This window comes from Coregonus clupeaformis, chromosome 40 (genome assembly GCF_020615455.1).
Source record: "Coregonus clupeaformis isolate EN_2021a chromosome 40, ASM2061545v1, whole genome shotgun sequence".
NCBI lineage: Eukaryota > Metazoa > Chordata > Actinopteri > Salmoniformes > Salmonidae > Coregonus > Coregonus clupeaformis.
In genome coordinates this window covers 6,044,662-6,069,656 of record NC_059231.1, presented here as the reverse complement: position 1 = coordinate 6,069,656, position 24,995 = coordinate 6,044,662, and the positions used below count along the sequence as shown (strand labels likewise).

Here is a 24,995-nt window from a genome sequence, read left to right as displayed (position 1 = left end):
GATTCAGCTGCGGGATCGGGGCACCACCAGTGCAGAGCTTGCTCAGGAATCGCAGGAGGCAGGTGTGAGTGCATCTGCACGCACAGTGAGGCGAAGAATTTTGGAGGATGGCCTGGTGTCAAGAAGGGCAGCAAAGAAGCCACTTCTCTCCAGGAAAAACATTAGGGACAGACTGATATTCTGCAAAAGGTACAGGGATTGGACTGCTGAGGACTGGGGTATAGTCATTTTCTCTGATGAATCCCCTTTCCGATTGTTTGGGGCATCCGGAAAACACCTTGTCCGGAGAAGACAAGGTGAGCGCTACCATCAGTCCTGTGTCATGCCAACAGTAAAGCATCCTGAGACCATTCATGTGTGGGGTTGCTTCTCAGCCAAGGCAGTGGGCTCACTCACAATTTTGCCTAAGAACACAGCCATGAATAAAGAATGGTACCAACACATCCTCCGAGAACAACTTCTCCCAACCATCCAAGAACAGTTTGGTGACGAACAATGCCTTTTCCAGCATGATGGAGCACCTTGCCATAAGGCAAAAGTGATAACTGAGTGGCTCGGGGAACAAAACATTGACATTTTGGGTCCATGGCCAGGAAACTCCCCAGACCTTATCCCATTGAGAACTTGTGGTCGATCCTCAAGAGGCGGGTGGACAAACAAAAACCCACAAATTCGGACAAACTCCAAGCATTGATTATGCAAGAATGGGCTGCCATCAGTCAGGATGTGGCCCAGAAGTGAATTGACAGCATGCCAGGGCGGATTGCAGAGGTCTTGAAAAAGAAGGGTAAACACTGAAAATATTGACTCTTTGCATAAACGTAATGTAATTGTCAATAAAAGCCTTTGACACTTATGGAATGCTTGTAATTATACTTCAGTATACCATAGTAACATCTGACAAAAATATCTCATAACACTGAAGCAGCGAACTTTGTGAAGACCAATACTTGTGTCATTCTCAAAACTTTTGACCACGACTGTATATGTGTTTCTGCAAAATAGCACTTTATGACTTTAAAAGCATTTTCTTTGTATGTAAAAAGAAAATATACAGAATATCAGCATCCCTTCTTCACGGTTATACATTTCTCAAGATGCTCCTTTGTCAAAGTATGCATCGAAAACCTTGTTACTGTCTACCGTACCTTATGTTCTCTCCATTCAATTATCCATCAAGTAAATCTCCTTCCCTCTGGAGTTACTTGAAGTTAGGCTATGCATTGTGAAGTGTTTGTGTGCGGTTCAAGGGCAGAGTATTATGTTACATGGTATCTAGGTGGGAAGACATCTTAGAAGACGAAGAGGCCGATAATGGGCTGCAATCATAGAACTCTTAGCAGCTTTCAGGAGCAACAGAGCGAAGCACTCTGGCTGCTGATCGGCTGAACTGAGACGACCACAGGCTAGAGCGAGTATGTATTTTATGTATAAATACTCTTACCACAATAAAGCATCAAGCCCAAACGTCCTTGGTAAATACAACAATACACACACACAAACATACTCCCTCACACATAATCATCTACAAATCATCTGGGCTAGACAATCTGGACCCTTTCTTTCTAAAATTAGCCGCCGAAATTGTCACAACCCCTATTACTAGCCTGTTCAACCTCTCTTTCGTAACGTCTGAGATCCCCAGAGATTGGAAAGCTTCCGCGGTCATCCCCCTCTTCAAAGGGGGTGACACTCTAGATCCAAACTGTTACAGACCTATATCCATCCTGCCCTGCCTTTCGAAACTTTTTGAAAGCCAAGTTAACAAACAGATCACCGACCATTTCGAATCCCACCGTACCTTCTTCGCTATGCAATCCGGTTTCTGAGCTGGTCATGGGTGCACCTCAGCCACGCTCAAGGTCCAATGACTGCCTCGCCTGGTTCACCAACTACTTCTCAGATAGAGTTCAATGTGTCAAATCGGAGGGCCTGTTGTCTGGACCTATGGCAGTCTCTATGAGGGTGCCACAGGGTTCAATTCTCGGGCCGACTCTTTTCTCTGTGTATATCAATGATGTCGCTCTTGCTGCTGGTGACTCTCAGATCCACCTCTACGCAGACGACACCATTTTGTATACATCTGGCCCTTCATTGGACACTGTGTTAACAAACCTCCAAACGAGCTTCAATGCCATACAACACTCCTTCCGTAGCCTCCAACTGCTCTTAAACACTAGTAAAACGAAATGCATGCTCTTCAATCGAATGCTGCTAGCACCCGCCCACCCGACTAGAATCACTACTCTTGGCGGGTCTGACCTAGAGTATGTGGACAACTACAAATACCTAGGTGTCTGGTTAGACTGTAAACTCTCCTTCCAGACTCACATTAAGCATCTCCAATCCAAAGTTAAATCTAGAATTGGCTTCCTATTTCGCAACAAAGCCTCCTTCACTCATGCTGCCAAACATGCCCTCGTAAAACGGACTATCCTACCAATCCTTGACTTCGGCGATGTCATTTACAAAATAGCCTCCAACACTCTACTCAGCAAATTGGATGTAGTCTATCACAGTGCCATCCGTTTTGTCACCAAAGCCCCATATACTACCCACCACTGTGACCTGTACGCTCTTGTTGGCTGGTCCTCACTACATATTTGTCGCCAAACCCACTGGCTCCAGGTCATCTATAAATCACTGCTAGGCAAATCCCTGCCTTATCTTAGCTCATTGGTCACCATAGCAACACCCACCCGTAGTATGCGCTCCAGCAGGTATATCTCACTGGTCATCCCCAAAGCCAACACCTCCTTTGGCTGCCATTCCTTCCAGTTCTCTGCTGCCAATGACTTGAACGAACTGCAAAAATCTCTGAAGCTGGAGACTCTTATCTCCCTCACTAACTTTAAGCATCAGTTGTCAGAGCACCTTACCGATCACTGCACCTGTACACAGCCCATCTGAAATTAGCCCACCCAACTACCTCATCCCCATATTGTTATTTATTTTGCTAATTTGCACCCCAGTATCTCTATTTGCGCATCATCTCTTGCACATCTATCATTCCAGTGTTAATACTAAATTGTAATTATTTTGCACTATGGCCTATTTATTGCCTTACCTCCATAACTTGCTACATTTGCACACACTGTATATATATTTTCTGTTGTATTTTTGACTTTATGTTTTGTTTACCCCATATGTAACTCTGTGTTGTTGTTTTTATCGCACTGCTTTGCTTTATCTTGGCCAGGTCGCAGTTGTAAATGAGAACTTGTTCTCAACTGGCTTACCTGGTTAAATAAAGGTTAAATATTTTTTTTTTACAAACTGTCTTATCGTCTTGTCAGAAGTTGGCAGGAGTTTCTTCATGTACTTTCTGAGCCATGTCCACCTGGAGACTGTAGACAGACATACAGTTGAGGGTCAGCCGGGTCTTACAAATGGTGATCAATGGGATGAATAATTAAGATATAAATTGCTTTACTGAGGGCTCCCCTGCTATTTTAATTTAGGCATATCAAATCGGGGAAATGCCAGACGTGTCTTCTTTTTGAAGTTTCACAGTTTGAACTAAAACTAATTTAACACAGTGCCCGTCTCCTAATTAAACTGACTGTGTGGGAGGGAAGGAAAAACAGAATGAGATCATCTTTTCAACAGGTGTTTGGCTAAGAAGGAAAATAATAGGGAGGAGATCACATTGAGAAGTCCGAGGTAAAAAAAAATCTCAATTTGTCTGTCATAGTTGACGTGTACCTATGATGAAAATTACAGGCCTCTCTCATCTTTTTAAGTGGGAGAACTTGCACAATTGGTGGCTGACTAAATACTTTTTCCCCCACTGTATATATAAATATATATACAAACGTACAGTGAACTACATGTTCATAAGAACTTAATAAATCTTAATAAACAGAACCCAACCTGAGGAAGAACACGACAAATTAAAAAATACATTTCCGTCTAAGTGACTGACGTTTGTGCTGCAACACTGCACTCTTAGAAACAATCTAGAACCTAAAAGTGTTCTTTGGCTGTCCCCATAGGAGAACCCTTTGAATAACTATTTTTGGTTCCAGGTAGAACCCTTTCCACAGAGGGTTCTACATGGAACCCAAAAGGGTTCTACCTGGAAGCAAAAAGGGTTATCTTTTGGGGACAGCCGAAGAACCCTTATGGGACCATTTGTTCTAAGAGTGTGGGAAGTGACATGAAAACATTGACATATTCATAACAATTGAGAATTACTAGGCTGCTGAAGGTTGTTTGTCGGAGAGTCACTCTAACAAGCTTCAGACGTCATACTCTCTCCCTACTAATGGGCCACTGCGGTGTAGTGAGCACAGAATTATGGGAAAGTCGGTGTCCTAGCCTAGTCTCCGAGTGACTCCTTTGTGCCGTGTGTGTCTCATACGCTGCAGCAGACAGGAGAAGACAGGTCACCCAATTAAGCTCATAATTGAGAGAGAGGTGAGGGAGGGGGGACGACGACTCCTACCTGCCAAAGAGTATATCCCCCGCTTCACTATCTTTCTCTTTCCCTCTCCTTCTTTCATCTCTCATCAGTGCAATCAGCCCCCACTTTCCAGGGAGTCAGATCAATTGGCTCAGAGCTCATCAAAACAGGCTTGACAGAGAGAGAGGTGAGCTCTGCATGTGTGCTGTGTTGATGCGGGGGCTACATGATGTAAAGCGGAATTTGATGAAATTTGCATTTCTTTTTGATGTTGTGAAAATCATATGTATATATTTTTTAAACACATATTTTGTTGCTCATCATTTCCCATACTGATGAAAGCTTTTTGCCAAACGTTAGGCGGTATGGATTATTTCTTGAACAAAAGGGAATTTTTGTTAACAAGACCTTGCTCTGCTTTTCCTCCCAATCAGACTTATTCACTATTCTCATTCTACCCCTTAACATTTTAACAACCTGAACAACAAGCTTTTTGGCTAAATGTGCTGGGAGCCTAGCAGGCTAGCACAGTAATACAGGCCATTATAAGAGCAGGTTGAATGAGGCATGGCTTGTTAATGTTCCTCTACTCTGGATCCAGTTCTCGCCCTCTACCCTACTCAACATCAACCCTACCTGATTATACCCAAGTGCATACACTTCAAATATATTTATATCCAGCTGATCACAGCTTATTTTTCAGGATTTGTGGACTAATTCACTGCATGGAAAAGTAAGAAGAACACATTAGTGGATGTGGCATACCTACCCTTAAAGAAAAACCACATGATTTCACATGTGGAAAATCACATCATTTCACGTTAAATTTCACGTGAAATTCATGTTATCACGTTGTCGTCACATGTTATCACATTAACTTCACATAAGATCACGTGATCACATGGAAAAAATGTTTTTAGAACACTTAACGTGTTCATATGTGAAATTCCCATGGTTTTCCCATAAGATTATTGTCAGTGTTAAATTAAAATGTCCTTTCGTTCATCTTTTTCTATTTACCCACCTGTTATTTTCTACCTTTCCACTCTCAGGATGTAGGGCCTCAACAGGCCTTTACCCATGAGTGCCCATACAATAACTACCAGTATTGATTCATTGGGGTTCTCTTGGCCCTCTGTTAAATTGAGGGCCATATTTATTTGACTAAACTTTGACTAAAATGGCTTTACAAGAACTAGAATAGTTTTTGGTTGACTAAAAGGAATATGCATGGGGACGTGCCCATACACATAGAAAAACAAACATGATAGAGCCATTTGGCTTATCTATGCAGTGTATGATTTAGGATCATATCTTTACACGCATATAGGAATCAACCAGTGGAGGCTGGTCGAATTAGCTATAGGAGGACGGGCTCATTGTTATCGCTGGAACGGAATCGATGGAATGGAGTCAAACATGTGGTTTCCATATATTTGATTCGTTTGATACTGTTCCATTTATTCCATTCCAGCCATTACAATGAGTCTGCCCTCCTATAGCTCCTCCCACCAGCCTCCTCTGGAATCAATCATCACTAAAATGGCATCCAAGAACTAGACTAGAATAGCCTAGGCTGTAGAAACACAGTAGAGGTTTGACTAGATTAGACCCTTGTCTGAAAGAATGACAACAAATGCAGACCTAAGGGAGGAGAAGAGCTGTCTACAATGCGGACTGAACTACAGATGTAGGATCTTAATTTGAGCCAGTTTGCTACAGCAGGAAAATAATCCTGCAGCAACAAGAAATGTGAATTACGTGGATTATAATTCATGGAAAGTTCTCCTGCCACAGGCTGATCAGATTAAGATCCTACAGCTGTATCCTTCCTATGTATGAGTGACAGTAACTCTAAAAGACAGAAAGAGTCGGGAACAGGGAGCAGTGAAATAACATTTATCACAAGTAAACAGAGAAGCAAACAACAAATATCACTGAGACGTGACTGTAATCTCTTTTCAAGCCAACAACAAGCCAGTCACTGACAGAAATGAGCATTTTTTTTAAAAGGTATTTTTCTAGACTGGATAAACCTCAGCTTAACGGGGCAAACACAATACTGTTGGTATTTAGACATCTGTCAGTCAGTCACATATCATTTTGGATTTTTTTTTTTATACGTGCTTTGCACAGACCGACACATGATGCAGTCCAGCTCCTATAGCCCTTAGGACTGACTTTAGCCCTCCCCTAAAGGATGGGATGTCTGATTGTCAACGGCTGGGGAGAGTTTGGCAGAAAACATGGATCCTTGGCCCGAGTTTCTTTATAGACAAAGCAATGCTTTTTTTGCTAGAAAATGTCAATCAATTGGCTACAAAAAGGCAGTCCGTGAGTATGTACAAAGATGAGACGTATCTTTTCTCATTTGTCAATTTTTTATGTGGTGTTTGTGTGTGTGTGAGAGAGTCTTTACATGTATGTATCTACCTGTGCCAATAATCTGTATGAAAGTACATGCGGTCCAATGTCTAGGGGCCAGTAGACTTTCGTCTCTATCCCAAAGGCCTGGTGTTTTTCCCAGCTGAGTCACATTCAGGAAAAACTCCCGTCTCTCCCCATGTCTACAACGTCTCCTCATCATCATCTGCGGTCGTACTATTATTGAGGACAGGCATCGTCTCCTTCAGAGATATGTCATCCACCTGCTTGGCACTGTCCTCCTCTGGTTCCTCTGGGATGGAGGGGTGGAGGCTGTCTGGGTCTGAGTTACTGATGACGTAGCCAGGCAGGGTGGCGTGGGTGGACAGCGTCGGGGGTCCGTTGCTCCGGTAGACCCGGCTGGAGAAGAGGGTGGTTGATCGGATGGCGGGGCCGCCCCCAGCCAGCTGGAACTGGCTGCTGGTGCTGTTGTTGAGCCCGGTGAGCACTGAGCCGTAACGATAGCGGCCACACACTACCGGACCCTTCCAGTCCAACGCCAGGTTCCAACGAGTCCATGTCTTTTTGATCTCGGTTTGGACCTTTAGGGGAGATGAGGAGAGGCGGAGAGGGTACGGAGGTGATGAGGTTGTTGGGGGAGGAAGAGGGTTGAGGTGGGGTGGTTGGGGGAGGAAGAGGGTTGAGGTGGGATGGTTGGGGGAGGAAGAGAGTTGAGGGGTAGGGGTTGGGGGGAGGAAGAGGGTTTAATCAAATCAAATTGTATTTGCCACATGCGCCGAATACAACAGGTGTAGACATTACCGTGAAATGCTTACTTACAGCCCTTAACCAACAATACATTTATTTTTTTTGTAAAAAAGTAAAATAAAACAACAACAAAAAAGTGTTGAGAAAAAAAGAGCAGTAAAATAAAATAACAGTATGGAGGCTACATACAGGGGGGTACCGGTGCAGAGTCAATATACGGGGGAACCGGCTAGTTGCGGTAGTTGAGGTAATATGTACATATGGGTAGAGTTAAAGTGACTATGCATAAATAATTAACAGAGTAGCATCAGCGTAAAAAGATGGGGTGGGGGTGGGGGGGCAGTGCAAATAGTCAGTGTAGCCATGATTAGCTGTTCAGGAGTCTTATGGCTTGGGGGTAGAAGCTGTTGAGAAGCCTTTTGGACCTAGACTTGGCGCTCCGGTACCGCTTGCCGTACGGTAGCAGAGAGAACAGTCTATGACTAGGGTGGCTGGAGTCTTTGATAATTTTGAGGGCCTTCCTCTGACACCGCCTGGTATAGAGGTCCTGGATGGCAGGAAGCTTGGCCCCAGTGATGTACTGGGCCGTACGCACTACCCTCTGTAGTGCCTTGCAGTTGCCATACCAGTCAGGATGCTCTCGATGGTGCAGCTGTAGAACTTTTTGAGTATCTGAGGACTCATGCCAAATCTTTTCAGTCTCCTGAGGGGAAATAGGCTTTGTCGTGCCCTCTTCACGACAGTCCTGGTGTGTTTGGACCATGATAGTTCATTGGTGATGTGGACACCAAGGAACTTGAAGCTCTCAACCTGTTCCACTACAACCCCGTCGATGAGAATGGGGGCGTGCTCAGTCCTCTTTTTTTTTTCCTGTAGTCCACAATCATCTCCTTTGTCTTGGTCACGTTGAGGGAGAGGTTGTTATCCTGGCACCACACGGCGAGGTCTCTGTCCTCCCTATAGGCTGTCTCATCGTTGTCGGTGATCAGGCCTACCACTGTTGTGTCGTCTGCAAACTTAATGATGGTGTTGGAGTCGTGCCTGGCCATGCAGTCATGGGTGAACAGGGAGTACAGAAGGGGACTGAGCACGCACCCCTGAGGGGCCCCCGTGTTGAGGATCAGCGTGGCAGATGTTGTTAGCTACCCTTACCACCTGGGGGCGGCCCATCAGGAAGTCCAGGATCCAGTTGCAGAGGGAGGTGTTTAGCCCCAGGATCCTTAGCTTAGTGATGAGCTTTGAGGGCACTATGGTGTTGAACGCTGAGCTGTAGTCAATGAATAGCATTCTCACGTTTGTGTTCCTCTTGTCCAGGTGGGAAAGGGCAGTGTGGAGTGCAATAGAGATTGCATCATCTGTGGATCTGTTGGGGCGGTATGCAAATTGGAGTGGATCTAGGGTTTCTGGGATAATGGTGTTGAAGTGAGCCATGACCAGCCTTTCAAAGCACTTCATGGCTACAGACGTCAGTGCTACGGGTCAGTAGTCATTTAGGCAGGTTATCTTAGTGTCCTTGGGCACAGGGACTATGGTGGTCTGCTTGAAACATGTTGGTATTACAGACTCAGTCAGGGACATGTTGAAAATGTCGGTGAAGACACTTGCCAGTTGGTCAGCACATGCTCGGAGTACACGTCCTGGTAATCCGTCTGGCCCTGCGGCCTTGTGAATGTTGACCTGCTTAAAAGTCCAACTCACATCGGCTACGGAGAGCGTGATCACATAGTCATCCGGAACAGCTGGTGCTCTCATGCATGCTTCAGTGTTGCTTGCCTCGAAGTGAGCATAGAAGTGGTTTAGCTCGTCTGGTAGGCTTGTATCACTGGGCAGCTCACGGCTGTGCTTCCCTTTGTAGTATGTAATAGTTTTCAAGCCCTGCCACATCCGACGAGCGTCAGAGCCAGTGTAGTACGATTAAATCTTAGTCCTGTGTTGACTCTTTGCCTGTTTGATGGTTCGTCGGAGGGCATAGCGGGATTTCTTATAAGCGTCCGGATTAGAGTCCCACTCCTTGAAAGCGGCAGCTCTACCCTTTAGCTCAGTGCGGATGTTGCCTGTAATCCATGGCTTCTGGTTGGGGTATGTACGTACAGTCACTGTGGGGACGACGTCATTGATGCACTTATTGATGAAGCCAGTGACTGATGTGGTGTACTCCTCAATGCTATCTGAAGAATCCCGGAACATGTTCCAGTCTGTGCTAGCAAAACAGTCCTGTAGCTTAGCATCTGCTTCATCTGACCACTTTTTTATTAACCAAGTCACTGGTGCTTCCTTCTTTAGTTTTTGCTTATAAGCAGGAATCAGGAGGATATAGTTATGGTCAGATTTGCCAAATGGAGGGAGAGCTTTGTATGCATCTCTGTGTGTGGAGTAAAGGTGGTCTAGAGTTTTTTTTCCTCTGGTTGCACATTTAACATGCTGGTAGAAATTAGGTAGAACGGATTTAAGTTTCCCTGCATTAAAGTCCCCGGCCACTAGGAGCGCTGCCTCTGGATGAGCGTTTTCCTGTTTAGTTATGGCCTTATACAGCTCATTGAGTGCAATCTTAATGCCAGCATTGGTTTGTGGTGGTAAATAGACAGCTATGAAAAATATAATGAAAACTCTCTTGGTAAATAGTGTGGTCTACAGCTTATCATAAGATACTCTACCTCAGGCGTGCAAAACCTAGAGACTTCCTTAGTATTTGATTTTGTGCACCAGCTGTTGTTTACAAATATACACAGACCGCCACCCCTTGTCTTACCGGAGTCGAGTCAGCCGTTCTATCCTGCCGACGTAGCGTATAGCCCGCTAGCTGTATGTTGTCCATGTCGTCGTTCAGCCACGACTCGGTGAAACATAAGATATTACAGTTTTGAATGTCCCGTTGGTAGGATAACCGTAATCTTAGGTCATCTAATTTATTTTCAAATGATTGAAGATTGGCTAATAGGATTGATGGAAGAGGCAGTTTACTCACTCGCCGTCGGATAATAATAATATAATAACAATTACCAAAATATTGTATTTAATTAATAATTAAGTAATTACCAAATAACAAAAACGATTATAATATAATAATAATAATATGCCATTTAGCAGACGCTTTTATCCAAAGCGACTTACAGTCACGTGCGCATACATTTTTACATATGGGTGGTCCCGGGGATCGAACCCACTACCCTGGCGTTACAAGCGCCGCGCTCTACCAATTGAGCTACAGAGGACCACGGATCCTTACAAGGCACCCCGACCTACGTCCACGATATCTCAGTCTCTTTCTCCTGCGAATGACGGGGATTTGGGCCTTGTCGGGTGTCTGTAGGATATCCTTCGCGTCCGACTCATTGAAGAAAACATCTTTGTCCAATACGAGGTGAGTAATCGCTGTCCTGATATCCAGAAGCTCATTTTGGTTATAAGAGACTATGGCAGAAACATTATGTACAGAATAAATTACAAATAACGCGAAAAAACACACAATCGTACAATTGGTTAGAGGGCTGTAAAACGGCAGCCATCTTCTCCGGCGCCAATATTCTGTAATAGGCTGTAATGTAACAAAATGTGGATAAAGTCAAGGGGTCTGATTACTTTCCGAATGCACTGTATATCAGTACATTCGTAACAACCTGAACATTACGAAACTTCTAAACTTTTACGAAACACCCTGTTTTGGCCACATGACAGAAAAATGCGACCATTCGCACAATAATCCTAAAATCTCATAAGAAATTAGGTAGTGTTTTTTTGTCCTACAGTAACGTTATACTATGATATTATGTTCGGTTCTGTTATGTAGAATACTATCATTATGTGATCTTGCAGACATTGATTCAGCTTCGATCTAACTTTATTAAAAGAGCACCATTTGCCAGAGTAGCCTGTTCTCTACTAGCAGAGCAGACGCTTTGGGACCTTTAGCTGTCGGGAAGAGAGGTCCAGAAAAGTCGAATCCGCAGCCACTCCATACCAAAAAAAATCCCCACTTGGTCTGCTTCTCACTGTATTTTCGCGCTGACAGATTTTGAGGCGGAGTCAAGCTTCTCGCTTCGCTTCGCTTCCTGTCTGTCTACACCCACCACAGTGGTAGTAGCTAGCATTGGTCACAGTCACACACACATTAGTTGCTAACTTGCTACAAAGATGATCTATATACTGACAAGATACAGGACTCAATGCTTTAGCAATGGGAATAAATGTCCGCAAAGGCAGAGGGCAGGCAGGAGCAGACGGGAACAGGCACAACTCCGATATAACATTGTTTTTCTCAAAGTTGCCGGAATACCACATGCGTCCGCTTATATCAGTACATTCGTAACAACCTAAACATTACAAAACTTATATTTGATCAAATAACTCTCTAGTAGAAAATGAGCAAACCAATTTTATGTTGACCAAATTCGACACTCTCCCATTGACCTCCATATAAAATGCTTTAGGCGCCGATGATGTGGATTAAGGCAGCCCCCCGCACATCTTCTGATTCAGAGGGGTTGGGTTAAAAAGGGAGACACATTTCAGTTGAATGCATTCAGTTGTACGACTGACTAGGTATCTCCCTTTCTCTTTCCTTTTATTTTCGAACAGATAGATTTGGGGGCAGAGTCAGCACTCTCGCTTAGCCTCTTCCTCTCTGGTTGAAGTTAGACAATTTATAGAGAGTATAGAATCATCCACACTCACCTCTCCATTGCAGTAGCAGTAGATGATGGATACGAAGAAGCCCTGGAAGAGACAGAAGAGTTGAGAACCAGCATGATAGAAAAGAGGAGTTTATTTCTGTGTTGCAGCTGCTTTGCAATTCAAATTCATACTCTAAAGCAATGGAAGGTTTATAGCATTGCGAAACCTTTGTCAATCTGGTGACATATCCCAGGGGGAAAAAGTACAGATCTTAATTTGATCACTCTTTTGTTACAGAGAATTTTCCTGCACGGCAGGAAATGCAAACGTGTAGTGTATTAATGGTTTAAAAAGGCTTCTAAAGTTTGTAATTTCCAATTTGATTTAAAATATCAGACTTGATTTAGCCTAACGTAAAATGTATCAACCCCTACAAAAATTGTCATTAATTATAATCCACATTTCCTTTTGCTGCAGGATTATTTCCCTGATGTAGGAAACTGGCTCAAATTAAGATCCTACATCTGTACATTTACATTTTAGTCATTTAGCAGACGCTCTTATCCAGAGCGACTTACAGTTAGTGAGTGCATACATTTTTTCATAATGTACATTTTAGTCATTTAGCAGACGCTCTTATCCAGAGCGACTTACAGGAGCAATTAGGGTTAAGTACCTTGCTCAAGGGCACATCGCCAGATTTTTCACCTAGTCGGCTCGGGGATTAGAACCAGCGACCTTTCGGTTACTGGCACAACACTCTTAACCACTAAGCTACCTGCCGCTCCCTGTACCCTTCTCTCCTTCATTCTCTGTCTCTATTCGACATAACACATGTGATGTTTTGATATGATTCATATGCTTATTTCATCCTCTATTCCTCAAATCATTATTACTCTATATGAAAAGGTCATGCATTGATTGGCATCCCTTCTGCTATATCTTACAGACCATTATAGCTGTCCTTCTCTCTTTCCTCCACTCCTGACTGTCTTTGTGCAAGCAGCAGCACCCTGTTGCGCTCTGTAAAGGTTGCAGATATATGGTGCTGGCTGGCTTTGACTCTCTTTGACTGAGCTAAAGCAGACATGTGACTTGCCTAGAAAGGAGAGAACACTAAATGTGAAGAGACATGGCGATGTTCTCAATCCTTTATCTTATCACCACCTTCAGCTGGTAAACAAAGAGACACAACTGAGTCAAACTGTCATATTATTCAGTGATGGTGACTCATATGTTCACTTTTCTCCAAAAAGTGGAGATGTAAGCTTTGTACATAAAACACATAGCTATAATGTTTGTGTGAAGGTTTCCCCACTTCACACTGTGCTATATGAAGAATAATTCCCTTGGGGAATACAGCTATGATGTACATGCATAAACAGACAGAATATGAAGGAATTCCCTTTGCTAACTGGAGACAAGGGGAGGCAAACATATTACAAAACGCATCTCAAACAAACGTGGAAACACAATCCATGAGGAAAGCTGTTATCCTCTGGGTAATTCCATAGAAAGACAACTAGACAACAAAAACGAATGTTCTGTACATTACAACCACTATTGTAGTCAACACAGCGATACATTTTGCGCGGCTAGTCAAACTTTGTTGTAAGAAAAATCTTAGTTTTTTCTGTCAGAACAACTATTAAAGAGACAACAAAGAGTCTAAGATGCACTGAGCAGCTTATAAGGCTCAACCAGAGGTTTCTGATAAGGCAGCTACCCAGCTGCCAGTCAGAGTAGCTCTTTTGAACAACAGTTGGCTGTCTCTATAATTATCCTCTTAAATCATTCAATTTAAAAGCATACAAATCTGATTTGAAGCTGAAATTGTATATTAGTAGAAGGATATTAAATTGCTTAATGGTGAGCTACTACTGGGGTGTCCTACATACTATTACACCATGATGAACTGGCTTTAAACAAAAGGCTCTCATGACTCACTGAGAGTGAACCTGATCTGTCACTAGCCCTTGGTCCGGAGAAGGACCTTCCCTGTCTTTATTGGCCTCTGCTAGACTAGACTAGACAGAGAGATGAAGGGAAAGTGCCAGGATGCAGGGAATCTCCCCACCTGCCTGAGGCTCAGCCTCTGAACTGTAGCAGACCCTGTCAAACCGCACCAGTCTGAGTGAACGCTACAGAGTGAATTCTACCGAGCAGTAGCTTTGCTTAAGGTCTAACTCCTGTCCCAATGTATTTTTATTGGATACCACTTTAAAGCTTTCTTTTAAAACTGGATCCTACTTAATTTCATTGGATACTGTTTTATCAGCTTTCAGAGACACCTTCAACTTTGAGGGGTGAGAGGGTTCTCATGTAGAATTCAAATGATGTCCTTAAAAAAAAAACTTTAAAAAACTACCCTCATTCAATTCAACGATTTGGCTTCAACGGGTGGGGAACATCTTTCAGGATATAGTGGCTTATTCTGCCACATTAGTTAACTTATCAGGAAAACAGCATAGAACACAGTCATAAAAGTAATGGTGGGTTACATGCACTAACCTTGATTTTACTAACTATTATGAGCTAGGCCTAAAGAACATAGTAAACACCATCCATTTATAGTGGATGCTGTTCAAAAGAAATGAACAGTATAATATGTGACTATAGGCTCCAAAAGAGAGTGGGACCCCATATGGTATTACTACCACTGTTACAACTGATTGTATGATTCAGAGCCTATTAAGAGCAGCCCTTCCCATTACCTGTGGGCCAGGGTCATTTGAAGTGTTGCTACTGGAGTGCACTAAAGCAGCCTCTCTGTTATCATTCCTAGTAGATTGCTCTCCTCTCTCCAGGGAGTAAGGGTCATATAGCGCTATCAGCTCAGTAGAAGGATCTCTAGTAGAAACTCCTGTTTTCTGGATGTCACGAGTTGCTAAGCCAGAACCCAGAAGCAGACCAGGACAAGGTAAGTAGAAACGAAGGTGAGTGTTTATTACAAATTCAAGAGTGATGCTGAATAATCCAGGGAACAGAGCGGGCGGCGTTGATTAGTTGTTGGGGGTGCAGTGGTTGATCCCATCCTGGGTCGGCAGCCGCCGACCACCAGGCAGAGGTTGGATGAAGGTTCCGGACGGGTGACTGCAGATGGAACAAAACGGGGGTAAGTAAGTAACAAACCAACACGGTGCAAAAACAACAAAACTAACGCTAGGCTCTAAAACTGATACTCTGGTAAACCTACTGTTCATGGCTAACGATCCGGCAGGGACTGGATGTTAGGCCAGAACCTAAGAAGGGTGATGATCAGGACCAGGTGTGCAGATTGCTGATGGGATGCAGGTGCGGAAATCAAGAGAGCTCCCCGGAGCGTTCCCGAACCCTCGGGAAACTGGAGATCACGAACAGAAAAACTAGTCACCAGACAGGACCCGACTCAGACTGCCGGGATCGTTACAGTACCCCCCTCCGGCCAAACGCCACCGGGCGGACTCCCGGAGCGCCAGGATGGAGGCGGTAGAAGTCACTGATGAGGTCAGCATCTAGGACCTGTCGCCGCGAATCCAACTCCTCTCTTCAGGACCATACCCCTCCCAGTCCACGAGATACTGGAAACCCCGGCCCCGCCGTCTGGAATCCATGATGCGACGCACCGTGTAGGCAGGACCACCTCCGATCATCCGAGGAGGAGGAGGAGGAGGCGGAGGAGGCAACAGAGGACTGAGGAAGACAGGCTTGAGGCAGGAGACATGAAAAGTGGGATGGACTCTGAGCGTCCTCGGTAGTTTGAGTCGAACTGCCACTGGATTGATCACCTTCTCCACCACAAACGGACCAATGAACTTCGGTAACAACTTCCTAGACTCAGTCCGTAACGGAAGATCCCGTGTGGCCAACCAAACCCTATCTCCGATGGTATAGGTGGGAGCGGGGATCCGGCGACGATTCGCCTGGAGCTGATACCGGTCCGAAACTCTAAGGAGTGCCTTTCTGGCCCGATGCCAGGTCCGGTGGCAACGACGAATATGGGCCTGAACAGAAGGCACTGAGAGCTCCTTCTCCTGAGAAGGGAACAGGGGAGGTTGGTAGCCATACAGGCACTGGAAGGGAGACATCCCAGTGGCAGATGTAGGGAGAGTATTGTGGGCATACTCAACCCAAGGCAACTGAGAGACCCAGGAGGTGGGGTTGGAAGAGACCAGACAGCGTAGCGTGGATTCCATCTTCTGGTTGGCTCTCTCCGCCTGACCATTGGATTGGGGGTGAAAACCAGATGTGAGACTGACTGTAGCTCCAATGGCCAAACAGAAGGACTTCCAGACAGCAGAGGTAAACTGAGGGCCACGGTCGGAAACGATATCACTGGGCAAACCGTGGACCCTGAAAACCTCCCTAACCAGGATCTCGGACGTCTCCGAGGCAGAGGGAAGCTTGGCAATTGGCACAAAGTGGGCGAACTTGCTGAATCTGTCCACGATAGTCAGAACGACCGTGTTCCCCTCAGAAGCGGGCAACCCAGTGACGAAGTCCAGGGCCAGATGCGACCATGGTCGCGGGGAATAGGAAGGGGGTGAAGTAGTCCAGAGCTGGGCCGATTGGTACTCTTATTCTGCGCACACACTGGACAGGCAGCAACAAAACCCCGAGTATCCTCGGCCATGGCAGGCCACCAAAAAGCGTCTGCGAAGAAACGCCATTGTCCGAGCCACGCCAGGGTGACAAGCCATCTTGCTGGCGTGGGACCATTTGAGGACAGCAGGACGAACCGACTCAGGCACAAACAACCGACCGGGTGGACCGTTACCGGGACCGGGCTGAGTCCGAAGGGCCGCCAGCACCTCCTCCTCAATCTTCCACATAACTGCTCCCACGACGCAGTTCCGGGGGAGAATTGTCTCGGTCTTGGACCCACTCTCCTCCGTCTTGGAGAACATCCGGGACAAGGCGTCCGCCTTGCCGTTCTTAGATCCAGGTCGGAACGTCAGGGAAAACTTGAATCGTCCGAAAAACAACGCCCACCTGGCCTGGCCCGGGAGTTGAGACGTTTAGCCGATTGCACGTAAGCAAGATTCTTGTGGTCAGTCCAGACAATAAACGGTTGCTCCGCCCCCTCCAACCAGTGGCGCCACTCCTCCAAGGCAAGTTTCACCGCGAGAAGCTCCCGGTTACCCACATCGTAATTCCTCTCCGCAGGCGAAAGGCGACGAGAGTAGTAGGCGCAGGGATGGAGTTTACTGTCCGTGGAGCATCGCTGCGACAGGATGGCGCCAACTCCCACATCAGGCGCGTCCACTTCAACGACGAACTGACGGGCCGTGTCCGGTTGAGAGAGAATCGGTGCGTTGGTGAATCGCCTCTTCAAATCCAGAAACGCTCGATCCGCCTCCGGATTCCACTTGAAGGTCCTGATACTGGAAGTCAAGGCAGTTAACGGAGCGGCCACACGGCTGTAATCCCGGATGAATCTGCGGTAGAAATTCGCAAACCCCAAAAATCTCTGGAGCTGCAATCTCGTACCGGGCTGGGCCCATTCCAGAACCGCTCTAACCTTCTCCTGGTCCATCCTAATCTCTCCCCTGGAGATGATGTACCCGAGAAAGGATGTCGTGTGGGCGTGAAACTCGCACTTCTCGGCCTTCATGAACAGGCGATTCTCCAACAATCGCTGCAGAACCTGCCGGACATGCTGGACGTGGTCGGAAGGTTCCTTCGAGAAGATCAGAATGTCATCCAGGTAAACAAACACAAAGAGACCGATCATATCTCTCAGGACGTGCGTTCACCATACTCTGGAATACCGCTGGAGCATTGGTCAGTCCAAACGGCATCACCTGATACTCGAGTGACCCATCGGTGTATTGAAACCCGTCAACCACTCGTCCCCCTCTCTGATCCGGACCATGTGATACGCATTGCGTAGGTCTAGCTTGGTGAACACCGTAGCACCCTGTAAGGAGTCGAAGGCAGAACTCATCAAGGGCAGGGGATACTTGTTCTTGACCGTGATGTCATTCAACCCCCGATAATCAATACACGGTCGAAGAGAGCCATCCTTCTTACCCACAAAGAAGAATCCTGCCCCCAGGGGGTGATGACGAGGACGAACGAGACCAGCAGCTAGGGACTCCTTGATGTAGGTCTCCAAAGCCTCACGTTCAGGTCGGGAGATACTGTATAACCTTCCCTTGGGGTAGACAGCTCCAGGGAACAGGTTGATGGCACAATCATATGGTCGGTGGGGAGGGAGTGACAGAGCCTTCTGCTTACTGAAAACTTCCCCAAATCGTGATATGTCTCGGGAACCAGGGACAAATCTGGGGGTTTAGCCTCAATCACCTGACTGGGAACCGAATGGGGGCAGGCAGTCTTGAGACAGTTAGCATGACAATCAAGGCTCCAACTCGTTACCTTGCCCGTCACCCAATCGAACGTGGGATTGTGTTCCTTCAGCCAGGGGTATCCAAGGACCAGAGGAACATGGGAAGACGGCAGAATGAAGAATGAAATCATCTCAGAATGATTCCCCGACAACCGCATCTTAACCGGTTCAGTCCTCATCGTGATACGTGCCAGACTACTGCCGTTCAGAGTGGTCGCTTCAATGGCTTCCGGCAATTGCTCCTTGGAAAGCCCCAGCTGTTCCACCAACTTCGGCATCAAGAAAGCTTCCATCGGCACCTGAATCGATAAAAGCGTTAATCGCTAAGCTCTGATTCCTGTTCACAAGGGTAGCCGGGAAACGGGGTCTGACAGAGGTACTGAGAGGTTGAAACTGGCTCGCTAAAAGTCCTCCCAACTTTAGCGAGCCGGGCAGTTTGACGACCGCCGGGAACAAGTGGAGATGTAATGTCCCGAGCTACCACAGTAGAGGCAGCAGTTGGTCTTACGTCTATGTTGACGCTCCTCCTTGGTTAACCCGTGCCGCCCCACTTGCATGGGTTCAGAATCGGGAGAGAGGACCTCTCCACTAATCCTTTGTGGTGGAGAATGATCGACATGTTCTGGTCCACCACCCGACCCGACTGGGAACTGAGAAGCTGATCGATTGGGACGGACCCCATTGCTTCTCCCTCCTTCGCTCTCGGACTCGATTATCCACCCGAATAGACAAGGCTACCAAGCTGTCCAGGTCACTAGGGCTCCGGATAGGAGATCAACTCATCCTTGAGCTGCTCCGACAGACCCTGGTAAAGGCCGCTTGCAGAGACTCCTCGTTCCACCCACTCTCCACAGCCAACGTCTTGAACTCGATCACGAAGTCGGCCACGCTGCGAGTTCCTTGGTGAAGCGAAAACAGGCGCCCTAGCTGCGTCCCTCCCTCGGACGGAATGGTCGAAGAGCTTCCTCATCTCGGCCGTGAACCCCTGGTATGAAGCCATGCAGGGGTCTTGTCGTTCCCAAACGGCTGAAGCCCACTCCAGCGCTCGACCACGCAGCAACGCAATCACAAAGGCTATCCTAGCCTTGTCTGTGGCATAAGAGTAGGGCTGTAGATCGAACACTAATCCACACTGCATAAGGAAGGAACGGCATCTTCCCAGCTCCCCTCATATCTATCCGGCGTCGGAACCTTGGGCTCACGGAAGGACACAGCTCCAGAAGCGGCAGGCGAGATGGGTGAAACCGGTAGTGGATCCTCCACCGGAAACTTGCGTTGGTTCTGGACCTCCGTCAGACCGGTAGAAAGGTTCCGAACTGACAACGCGATCTCCTGTAGTACCGTGCTATGATGGCCCAACATCTTCTCCTGATGGGTAATGGCATGGCGAACAGAGTCCAGGTCCGCTGGGTTCATTACTGGCCGGATCGTTCTGTCACGAGTTGCTAAGCCAGAACCCAGAAGCAGACCAGGACAAGGTAAGTAGAAACGAAGGTGAGTGTTTATTACAAATTCAAGAGTGATGCTGAATAATCCAGGGAACAGAGCGGGCGGCGTTGATTAGTTGTTGGGGGTGCAGTGGTTGATCCCATCCTGGGTCGGCAGCCGCCGACCACCAGGCAGAGGTTGGATGAAGGTTCCGGACGGGTGACTGCAGATGGAACAAAACGGGGGTAAGTAAGTAACAAACCAACACGGTGCAAAAACAACAAAACTAACGCTAGGCTCTAAAACTGATACTCTGGTAAACCTACTGTTCATGGCTAACGATCCGGCAGGGACTGGATGTTAGGCCAGAACCTAAGAAGGGTGATGATCAGGACCAGGTGTGCAGATTGCTGATGGGATGCAGGTGCGGAAATCAAGAGAGCTCCCCGGAGCGTTCCCGAACCCTCGGGAAACTGGAGATCACGAACAGAAAAACTAGTCACCAGACAGGACCCGACTCAGACTGCCGGGATCGTTACACTGGAAGCAAAATGTGGGTCATTTTCCTAATTTCCCCCCAGGTACTGTATCCAGGTCTAGACTGCAAGGGCCAGTCAGAGCCAAGGACGAATATGATAATGTAGGAAGTACAGTAGCCATCAGTTGTACTGATCATCTCTCCCAAAGCTTATGGCAGAGTTTTGAATCCGCTAATAATGTCACCGATCTGTGGCGATAGATAAAGATAGGATTGATGAAGCAAATCGTAATTTCATTGCTTGTGTCATTGTTTTTATGGATGTTAGTGGGACTTGGTCACAAAGAGCCTCACTTCCCTCAGGTGAGAAATTATGTTTAGGGGATAAAGTTCAAGCAGTGTTGGAAAGTAAAATTCTTCCTCAGGATGTGAAAAAAACAATTCAGCAAATGACTGCTGATGTAGCATCTTAATTGGATCACTCTTTTGTTGCTGAGAACGTAAAACGTGTAGTGTATTTGAGTTTTAAAAAGGCTTCTGAAGTTGGTAATTTCCACTCTGAAATTTCAGACTTGATTTACCCTAATGAAAAATGTATCAACCCCCACAAAAATGTCAATTTAATTATAAATCACAGAATAATTCACATTTCCTGTTGTTGCAGGATTATTTTCCTGCTGTAGCAAACTGTCTCAAATTAAGATCCTACATCTGCACCTAATATTCAAAAAGATAGTATAAATAACCAGTTACCTGGAAGGAGTTGAAGAAGAGCTCGAAGTACATCCTGACCTCCCAGCCAAGGCCCTGGAAGGTGTGAGGCATCCCCACAAACACAATGTAGTGGACCCCAAACACCAGTACCAGCACCAGGGTGGACTTAGCCAACTTCCTGTGGGTACAGACACAAACAACGGGTTGGAGAAGAACAGTTTGAGCAAGACAAGACGAGATGCTGAAGCTTTATCTCATAATAGGTCGTTATTTGGGATGGAAGGGGATCAGTAATTCAGCGCAGTCAGACTCCGATGTAGTTGTTTTTCTCACACACACAAAGGCTGAAGGTCACCAGTCTTTACATCTCAGTGGATTCAGCCACAACATCGACACTCACCAACAACTCCCTGTTTAGTAAACAGGGTTTCACGTGTCACAGATGGCCATTAGTCATGTCACATTTGCAAAATTCTGCTTTCCTCGCCAAAGGGGTCTATGGTTCTTCCGCTCAGATCTGATCTGCATTAATTATCTATCTAACCAATCTCCTGATCCATCAGTGAAAATGCCAATAAGCAACGAAGCCTACTGGTAATTATAAAGCATTTTTAAAAGGCCTGTAGGCAGACGTCAGATGGAAAAATGGTGTGTAAATGGCACATTTATTTCAGATGGGAGCGTGCCTCCCTCATCATATCTGTCATCATCAGTCATGCTACAGCTCAGTGAACACGACTGACGCCCACAGCAGGGTTGACAGTCTCCAGCAAGGTAATGTTCTCCTGGTCTGTAAGGGGACTCAGACGCTGGTGTGTGTGTGTGTGTGTGTGTGTGTGTTTGTGTGTGCGCTGTATAACTGTTATTAAGCCTAGCAGAGTGACGTGGGGCGTCGACCCTGGTGGAAACACTCTGGCTCAGTCCCAAATGGCACCCTATTCCCATTATAGTGCACTACTTTTGACCAGAGCCCCTAAGGCCGTGGTCAGAAGTGTTGCACTATATAGGGTATACTAGAGTGACATTTGAGACACACCCTCTGAATGAACCCCTGCATAACTCTGACCTCCCCAACACACAGCACTATTATTACAGAGGCTTTCAACATCCACTATGGATGTTGTTCGGTAGCATCATGGGTAATTGCAGATAGGAAATAACTAATATGTGTTTTTCTGTATGTTTTATGGTGTTTCATCCCACTTTGTAACGATAACAAAGCACAGAGGAGATTTCAGACCGAACATAAATTCTAGAGCATCTGCTAAATGACTTAAATGTAAACTAGTGGCAAGACATTTCACACCTTAGACAAAATGTACACCCATGTGCTACACCCATGTGCTACACCCACATCAATTCATTGTCAAAGGGGAACATGAAAGGAATAACAAAAGGTAAACGCACAAGACAAGAGGCAGAGCAGTCTGAATATAGTTGTGAATACAGGTGTGAATATAGTTGTGAATATAGTTGTGAATACAGGTGTGAATACAGGTGTGAATATAGTTGTGAATACAGGTGTGAATACAGTTCGTCTCTAATCTTCCGAAATTATGAATGCTTTTTAATCTACAATGTTCAACTCTACAACGTAAAAAGAAATTGTGCGTTCAGAAATAAATCAAGGTAAAATGCCTTACCTCTACAGTTGACTTTCAGTGTGATCCATAGAGATTCAAATAACTAGTGGGTCCTTACATACATCTTTGCCACTGTGGAATTGACCTACCCACCTGTACTGTTTTCTTGTGTCGTATCTCCCTGCGTTGGTCTCCCTGATCTTTGTCGCCAGCACTCGCACAATGTTCACAAAAAGGATAAAGTTCAGCTGAAAAGACAATTGGAAAAAGTTATAATTAGCTGAGCCAGAGATACTAGACACTTGATTGCAGAGAGTACAAGTCCTCTGCATGAAACAAATTATCTCACTTCTCTAATCTCCTCTCAATTCCCTGTGGTCTTGAGCTCAATCTCAAAAGCCAATCTTCTTAGCACTTAATATCTCTTCACAATCCCATGAGAGAGAAAATGGGCTTGACTGTCAGGGGGCATCGAAGCATGTTGATATACACTGCTCAAAAAAATAAAGGGAACACTTAAACAACACAATGTAACTCCAAGTCAATCACACTTCTGTGAAATCAAACTGTCCACTTAGGAAGCAACACTGATTGACAATAAATTTCACATGCTGTTGTGCAAATAAAATAGACAACAGGTGGAAATTATAGGCAATTAACAAGACACCCCCAATAAAGGACTGTTTTTGCAGGTGGTGACCACAGACCACTTCTCAGTTCCTATGCTTCCTGGCTGATGTTTTGGTCACTTTTGAATGCTGGCGGTGCTTTCACTCTAGTGGTAGCATGAGACGGAGTCTACAACCCACACAAGTGGCTCAGGTAGTGCAGCTCATCCAGGATGGCACATCAATGCGAGCTGTGGCAAGAAGGTTTGCTGTGTCTGTCAGCGTAGTGTCCAGAGCATGGAGGCGCTACCAGGAGACAGGCCAGTACATCAGGAGACGTGGAGGAGGCCGTAGGAGGGCAACAACCCAGCAGCAGGACCGCTACCTCCGCCTTTGTGCAAGGAGGAGCAGGAGGAGCACTGCCAGAGCCCTGCAGAATGACCTCCAGCAGGCCACAAATGTGCATGTGTCTGCTCAAACGGTCAGAAACAGACTCCATGAGGGTGGTATGAGGGCCCGACGTCCACAGGTGGGGGTTGTGCTTACAGCCCAACACCGTGCAGGACGTTTGGCATTTGCCAGAGAACACCAAGATTGGCAAATTCGCCACTGGCGCCCTGTGCTCTTCACAGATGAAAGCAGGTTCACACTGAGCACATGTGACAGACGTGACAGAGTCTGGAGACGCCGTGGAGAACGTTCTGCTGCCTGCAACATCCTCCAGCATGACCGGTTTGGCGGTGGGTCAGTCATGGTGTGGGGTGGCATTTCTTTGGGGGGGCCGCACAGCCCTCCATGTGCTCGCCAGAGGTAGCCTGACTGCCATTAGGTACCGAGATGAGATCCTCAGACCCCTTGTGAGACCATATGCTGGTGCGGTTGGCCCTGGGTTCCTCCTAATGCAAGACAATGCTAGACCTCATGTGGCTGGAGTGTGTCAGCAGTTCCTGCAAGAGGAAGGCATTGATGCTATGGACCGCCCGTTCCCCAGACCTGAATCCAATTGAGCACATCTGGTACATCATGTCTCGCTCCATCCACCAACGCCACGTTGCACCACAGACCGTCCAGGAGTTGGCGGATGCTTTAGTCCAGGTCTGGGAGGAGATCCCTCAGGAGACCATCCACCACCTCATCAGGAGCATGCCCAGGCGTTGTAGGGAGGTCATACAGGCACGTGGAGGCCACACACACTACTGAGCCTCATTTTGACTTGTTTTAAGGACATTACATCAAAGTTGGATCAGCCTGTAGTGTGGTTTTCCACTTTAATTTTGAGGGTGACTCCAAATCCAGACCTCCATGGGTTGATAAATTTGATTTCCATTGATAATTTTTGTGTGATTTTGTTGTCAGCACATTCAACTATGTAAAGAAAAAAGTATTTAATAATATTATTTAATTCATTCAGATCTAGGATGTGTTATTTTAGTGTTCCCTTAATTTTTTTGAGCAGTTTATGATATAGAGTTGGGTAGGTTAATTTCTAAATGTAATCGGTTACAGTTACCTGTCCAAATTGCAACCAGTAACCTGTCCAAAATTACAACCAGTAACCTGTCCAAAATTGTAAGGCAACTTTTGGATTACCAAAACTCAGTAATGTAATCTGATTACTTTCAGTTACCTTTGGATAACTTTCCCTTTAAGAGGCATTAGAAGAAGACAAAGATGATCCATAAAATGCGTTTGCTGTGTCATGATA

At 46.1% G+C, this 24,995-nt stretch overlaps 1 protein-coding gene across 2 annotated transcripts in view; it reads right to left on the bottom strand.

The window, feature by feature from the left end:
• Positions 1 to 6,333: 6,333 nt before the first annotated feature.
• The window catches only part of pth2ra (parathyroid hormone 2 receptor a), a 95,042-nt gene continuing 76,380 nt past the window's right edge, over positions 6,334 to 24,995 (bottom strand). For both annotated transcript variants that reach the window (XM_045211998.1, XM_045211999.1), the window contains exons 11-14: positions 22,836 to 22,930; positions 21,139 to 21,277; positions 12,209 to 12,250; positions 6,334 to 7,371 (exon numbers count right to left, since the gene is read on the bottom strand). In XM_045211998.1, the coding sequence (XP_045067933.1) occupies positions 6,973 to 7,371; positions 12,209 to 12,250; positions 21,139 to 21,277; positions 22,836 to 22,930 (675 nt within the window). In that variant the 3' untranslated portion in view covers positions 6,334 to 6,972. The remainder of the gene's footprint in view (positions 7,372 to 12,208; positions 12,251 to 21,138; positions 21,278 to 22,835; positions 22,931 to 24,995) is intronic.